The 6,520-nt window shown below is 38.4% G+C and overlaps 1 protein-coding gene across 1 annotated transcript; it reads right to left on the bottom strand.

The window, feature by feature from the left end:
- Nucleotides 1-2,370: 2,370 nt before the first annotated feature.
- Nucleotides 2,371-6,260, bottom strand: LOC126470855 (RNA-binding protein 25-like). The gene is made up of 4 exons (XM_050098871.1): nt 6,182-6,260; nt 5,431-5,771; nt 2,576-2,758; nt 2,371-2,418 (listed from the first exon to the last, which is right to left on the bottom strand). The coding sequence occupies exons 1-4, from the start codon at nt 6,258-6,260 to the stop codon at nt 2,371-2,373; spliced, it is 651 nt and encodes a 216-aa protein (XP_049954828.1).
- Nucleotides 6,261-6,520: the final 260 nt, after the last annotated feature.

The raw sequence follows: 6,520 nt of genomic DNA, 5'->3' as shown, positions 1-6,520 counted from the left end.
TCTGACCTAAATGTTGATGTTATCTGCATAACATAACATTGGCTAGAAGAACCACAAATAGAAACTCTAAAGATCCATGGTTTTTCTCTAGTCAGTTCATTTTGCAGGTCTTATTATAAACATGGAGGGAGAACTATCTTTGCAAAGCAGCATTTGAGGTATAAAGCAATCCGAACATATTCTGAACTGAATAAAGAAAAAGTCTTTGAAATGGTGGTTATTGAACTTACTGACATTCAACAAGTTATTATAACTATATACAGATCCCCTGATGCTGACATAAAAGAAATCCTGTATAAATTTGATATGATGTTAAATATTGTAGAACTAAAGAAAAGAAAATCATTTGTGGGGACTTCAACATAGACTTTTTGAAACCCTCAAACTACAAAGATGAATTACTGTACATGACAAAGAGTTTCAAGTTAATCCCCACAGTAAATACACCAACACGAATCACTAGGCATAGTAAAACTGCACCAGACCAAATTTTTATTCAAGAAGCCTTTTCTCACTACAGTAGTGAAGCAGTTAAGATGGGATACAGTGATCATGATTCTGTGTTGTTATCACTGGAATTATGTTCAGAGAAAATATCTCCCATTAAAATAATTGAGTGCAGGGATTTCACTGATGGCATTATAACAAACTTTTGCAACATAATAAGGTGAGGAACATGGGCTGAAGTGTTTAATGAAACAGATATAAATAGAATGTTTCATAACTTTCATGGATCATATAAGTACTATTTTGACACAGTCTTCCCACTAAAGCAACATAAATTAAAACCAACCAGAAACAAAAGTTGGATTACTAAGGGCATAAAAATCTCCAGTACAAGGAAAAGATTTCTACATTTGTATAAAAAACAAAACACTTTATCATTAGAAATGCAAAATTATATCAAAGAATACAGTAAGATCTACCACAAAGTTATTAAAGAGGCAAAGAAAAGGGGGAATGATGAATATATCTGCAAATCAAAAAACAAAACACGGGCCGCATGGAACATCATCAGATTTGAAACACACATAAAACCAGTGGCAAAAAATATTAACTTAAAGCTGGAAAACAAACAAGTATCAGATGCTACCTCTGTAGCTAATATCTTCAATGAGTACTTTGGCAAAACTGCAAATGATCTTATCCAAAGCAACTTTCAGAATACTAATATGAACTACATTGAGAACTATAAACCACTGATGTGGTCTTTGTTACCCAAGCAGGTCACACAGAGTGAGCTCATACTGGCATTGAGTTCATTAAGGAAACTTTATGTTGTTTTGATGAGATTCCGGATTGTATTATAAACCAAACAAAATGATAAATTGTAGAACCTCTGAAGCATGTTGTTAACCACTCCTTTTCCAAAGGTACCTTTCCAAATTTTCTAAAGATTGCAAAATTAGCACCCTTGCACAAAAATGGAGCCACAGACAATGTTAACAATTACAGACCTGTAGCACAGCTTAGAGGCTTCTCAAAGTTCTTTGAGAAGCTCTTTTATAATAGGTTGCTAGAGTTTGTTAACAAAAACTCATTGCTGACAAATCATCAACATGGCTTCAGGCAATCTAGATCCGCAACCACAACAGTCTATGAATATTTGCACACCATTCTAAAACCTGTAGATGAAAAGGAAATGGCTACTGGAATATTCTTGGACCTATCCAAAGCATTTGACATTTTAGATCATGGTATCCTGCTATGTAAGTTGGAAAGAAAGGGAATTAGAGGTATTCCAAATCAATGGATTGGATCATATCTTACTAGCTGGCAATTAAAAGTTGTTCTCAGACAGGACGCAATAACTGAAAACGTTTCAAGAACAACAACATACACTTCAGAAAAAACTACCATTAAATATGGTATGCCACAAAGATCAACATTAGGTCCTATCCTATTTCTCTTGTATGTTGATGACCTGAATGACATTGTCCATGCCAAACAGAAAACTTTATTTGCAGATGATACCATTATTTCGATTACAGGGTCAGACCGAAAAGAGCTTCAATTAACTACAGGTGCATCATTGCTGGAGCTAACACATTGGTTTGAGAAAAATAAACTTATAATTAACACTGGGAAAATGGTGGCCATGAACTTTCATATGTCCCACTATAAACAACAAAATGAACACGCATTGAAAATAAACAACAAGATTGTAGAATTAATGGTGATGTTAAGTTCCTTGGAATATATCTGCAGAGTGATCTCAAGTGGAATACACACATTAAAGCTCTTACAATCAAGCTATCATCAATCTGTTGAATGCTACGGATACTAAGCACAAGCTGTAATAGAGAAATAGTAATACAGGCACATCATGCACATTTCCAGTCAGCAATGAGATATGGAATGATATGCACCCTATAGTCTATTTGTTTTCAAAACCCAGAAACGAGCTATCAGAATCATCTGCAACATGAAGAGCCAAGGATCATGTCACTCTCTTTTTCCTACTCTAAAGATATTGAACCTTGCATGCCTATATATATTTGAAACAATAGTCTTTGTAACAGAATATTTAAGAACGTCCAATGCCTATCAGCTGAAGAGCTCTGTGCACAATTACACAAGAAGAAATGGCAATAACATTCGTGCCTCCTATGCTAGAACAACAGCCTACCAGAAAAGTGTCCTTCATAGAAGCACACAATCGTCTAAACCACCTAACTAACAACATCAAGTTGGTAAAGCAAGACAGCTTGTTCAAAAAAAAAGCTGAAGTCATTTCTGATGGACCACAGTTTCTACTCTGTAAATGAATACCACTCAGAATGAAACAGAATTTTATAATGTTAAATTAATAAACATTTTATGACAATTATTTGTTTATTAAAGTGTACTAGCTCTACATTTAATGTTGTTTGAATGTAGATATTTGTAGTCCACAGCATTGTATTGATATATATATATATATATATATATATATATATAGGGTGGTCTCATGAAATAAGCATCAAGCGAAGAAACTACAACAAATTAAACTCGTCTAGCTTGAAGGGGGAAACCAAATGGCGCTATGGTTGGCCCACTAGATGGCGCTGCCATAGGTCAAATGAATATCAACTGCGTTTTTCTTAAATAGGAACCCCCATGTTTTATTGTGGCAACGGCCTTGCCGCAGTGGATACACCGGTTCCTTTGAGATCACCGAAGTTAAGCGCTGTTGTGCGTGGCCGGCACTTGGATGGGTGACCATCCAGCTTCCATGCGCTGTTGCCATTTTTCGGGGTGTACTTAGACTTGTAATTGAGGATCTACTCGGCAGAATAGTAGTGGCTTCGGTCAAGAATACCGTCTTAACGACTGGGAGAGCGGTGTGCTAACCCCATGCCCCACCTATCCGCATCCTCCAATGAAGATCACATGGCGGTCGGATGGTCCCGGTAGGCCACTCGTGGGCAGAAGACAGAGTGAGTGCATTTTTAATTACATATTCATGAAGTACATAAAGAAATATGAATGTTTTAGTTGGACCACTCTTTTCGCTTTGTGACAGATGGCGCTGTAATAGTCACAAACGCATCAGTACATGGTATCACGTAACATTCCGCCAGTGCGGACAGTACCGGTATTTGCTTCATGATACATTACCCGTGTTAAAATGGACCATTTACCAATTGTGGAAAAGGTCCATATCATGTTGATGTATGGCTATTGTGATCAAAATGCCGAATGGGTATGTGATATGTATGCTGCTCGGTATCCTGGATAACATCATCCAAGTGTCCGGACCGTTCGCCAGATAGTTACGTTATTTAAGGAAGCAGGAAGTGTTCAACCACATGTGAAACGTCAACCATGACCTGCAACAAATGATGATGCCCAAGAAGGCTGCTGTTGCAGCTAATCTGCACATCAGTAGCAAACAAATTGCGCGAGAATCGGGAATCTCAAAAACGTCGGTGTTGAGAATGCTACATCAACATCGATTGCACCTGTACCGTATTTCTATGCACCAGGAATTGCATGGCGATGGCGACGACTTGGAAGTGTACAGTTCTGCCACAGGGCAAAAGAGAAATTACGAGACGATGACAGATTTTTTGCACGCGTTCTGTTTAGCGACAAAGCATCATTCACGAACAGCGGTAACGTAAACCGGCATAATATGCACTATTGGGCAACAGAAAATCCACGTTGGCTGCGACAAGTGGAACATCAATGACCTTGGTGGGTTAATGTATGGTACGGCATTATGGGAGGAAGGATAATTGCTCCTCATTTTATCGATGGAAATCTAAATGCTGATTTCCTACATGATGTTCTACCAATGTTACTACAAGATGTTTCGCTGCATGACAGAATGGCGATGTACTTCCAACATGATGGATGTCAGGCACATAACTCGCATGCGGTTGAAGCGGTATTGAATAGCATATTTCATGACAGGTGGATTGGTCGTCGAAGCACCATACCATCGCTCTTACGTTCACCGGATATGACGTCCCCGGATTTCTCTCTGTGGGGAAAGTTGAAGGATATTTGCCATTGTGATCCACTGACAATGCCTGACAACATGCATCAGCACATTGTCAATGCACGTGCGAACATTACAGAAGGTGAACTACTCACTGTTGAGAGGAATGTTGTTACATGTATTACCAAATGCATTGAGGTTGAAGGACATCATTTTTAGCATTTATTGCACTAATGTGGTATTTACAGGTAATCCCACTGTAACAGCATGTGTTCTCAGAAATGATAAGTTCACAAAGGTACATGTATCACATCGGAACAACCGAAATAAAATGTTCAAACGTACCTGTGTTCTGTATTTTAATTTAAAAAACCTACCTGTTACCAACTGTTCGTCTAAAATTGTGAGGCGTATGTTTGTGACTATTACAGCACCATCTATCACAAAGCGAAAAAAGTGGTCCAACTAAAATATCCATATTTTTTTATGTACTACACGAATATGTAATAAAAAACAGGGGTTCCTATTTAAAAAAACCGCAGTTGATATCCAATTGACCTATGGCAGTGCCATCTAGCAGGCCAACCATAGCGCCATCTGGTTTCCTCCTTCAAGCTAGACAAGTTTCGTTATTTCTAGTTTTTTCGTTTGACGCTTATTTCGTGAGATATTTGGCCCAGTCATGATCAATGGACCACCCTGTGTGTGTGTGTGTGTGTGTGTGTGTGTAATTTTTAACTTCGTGAATCATTTATTGACCTGTCCAATATCTGTACAAGATGTCACAGGACCAAAGCTAAATACATAGATAAATAAATAAACATAATCAAAGAGTACTTTAAGCTATGTCCACCACAGACTGAGTCTCCCCATAGCGACCCATATTGAAGAGTATAAATCACGTAGACTCACAACAATTGAAGGCATGAAGGTACTTAACAGAGGCATGTATTTGTTCTCCCATTACTCCATAAGCACATGGAGTAGCAAAAGGGTCCAAACACCTCCCCCTCCTCTGTCTGCCTCCTGTCTCCCAGTCTCCTGTCTCCCTCTCTCCTGTCTCCCTCGCTCCTTTCTCCCTGTCTCTTGTCTTTGTCTCCCTGTCTCTTGTCTTTGTCTCCCTGTCTCTTGCCTTTGTCTCCCTGTCTCTTGTCTTTGTCTCCCTGTCTCTTGCCTTTGTCTCCCTGTCTCTTGTCTTTGTCTCCCTGTCTCTTGTCTTTGTCTCCCTGTCTCTTGTCTGTCTCCCTGTCTCTTGTCTTTGTCTCTCTGTCTCCTGTCTTTGTCTCTCTGTCTCCTGTCTCCTGTCTCTCTCTCTCTCTCTCTCTCTCTCTCTCTCTCTCTCTCTCTACATGTCAAGAACTCCAGCTAATACTTGACATAATAGAACATCAGTTCAGATATGTCGACCATAAGTAGTATCTCCTTAACGATCCATATTGCAGAGTACAAGTCACATGTGTTCACCCCATTTGAACACTTAAAGGTACTTGTCAGTGGTATATATCGATTCTCCCACTGCTCTATATGCAAGTAGAATAGCAAAAGGGGCAGTTAGCAGTAATTTAAGATATTCCCCACAATGTGTTGTATGTAGGCTTGTAGACTATACACAGTTATCTTTCTAAGGTTTGAGGCATAGCAGAAGCAGCATCAAAGTTTTTAACACCACACGCAACACATTTGTAAAGGTTCTTGTGTAAGAAAAAGTGCTATAATGGTCCATACAGATGTGTGGACGACTTTGGCTCAGCCTACCATATATTTTTTTCAAATATACGGGACACCTACAAAAATACTCCAGTATCACTCTCTGACACAAAGATGACCTAGGCATCCACTAAAACAACTTATTGATCCTATTTAACTGGAACTGAAATGGATCAACAATTGCTTTTTGTGACTGGAATATGATAATAATGACTTTTACCATCGATATTCATGTAAGGAAATTGCATTTCAGAGATAACAAAGAGCCATTGTTATTTATGTAAAACAAGTAATAAGTAGTTAAAAGAAAGAACACTATCACGTTTAAAACCATTTAACATTTTTATAAATCTTTTCTGTATAGTGCAAATCTCATGCAGTCATTCA

The sequence above is a fragment of the Schistocerca serialis genome, chromosome 3 (assembly GCF_023864345.2).
Source record: "Schistocerca serialis cubense isolate TAMUIC-IGC-003099 chromosome 3, iqSchSeri2.2, whole genome shotgun sequence".
NCBI classification, from domain to species: Eukaryota; Metazoa; Arthropoda; class Insecta; order Orthoptera; family Acrididae; genus Schistocerca; species Schistocerca serialis.
Note: the sequence above shows the minus strand (reverse complement) of the source record. Positions and strands in the feature narration are given on the sequence as shown.

Excerpts from the sequence above, each read along its gene's own strand:
- LOC126470855 (XM_050098871.1), bottom strand. The coding sequence starts at position 6,260 with ATGCCTAGGTCATCTTTGTGTCAGAGAGTGATACTGGAGTATTTTTGT. Across the intron at positions 5,772-6,181 it reads ATATTTGAAAAAAATATATG|AGAGAGAGAGAGAGAGAGAG; the intron begins GTAGGCTGAGCC and ends CTTGACATGTAG. Across the intron at positions 2,759-5,430 it reads GGCAGACAGAGGAGGGGGAG|AGTAGAAACTGTGGTCCATC; the intron begins GTGTTTGGACCC and ends ATTCATTTACAG.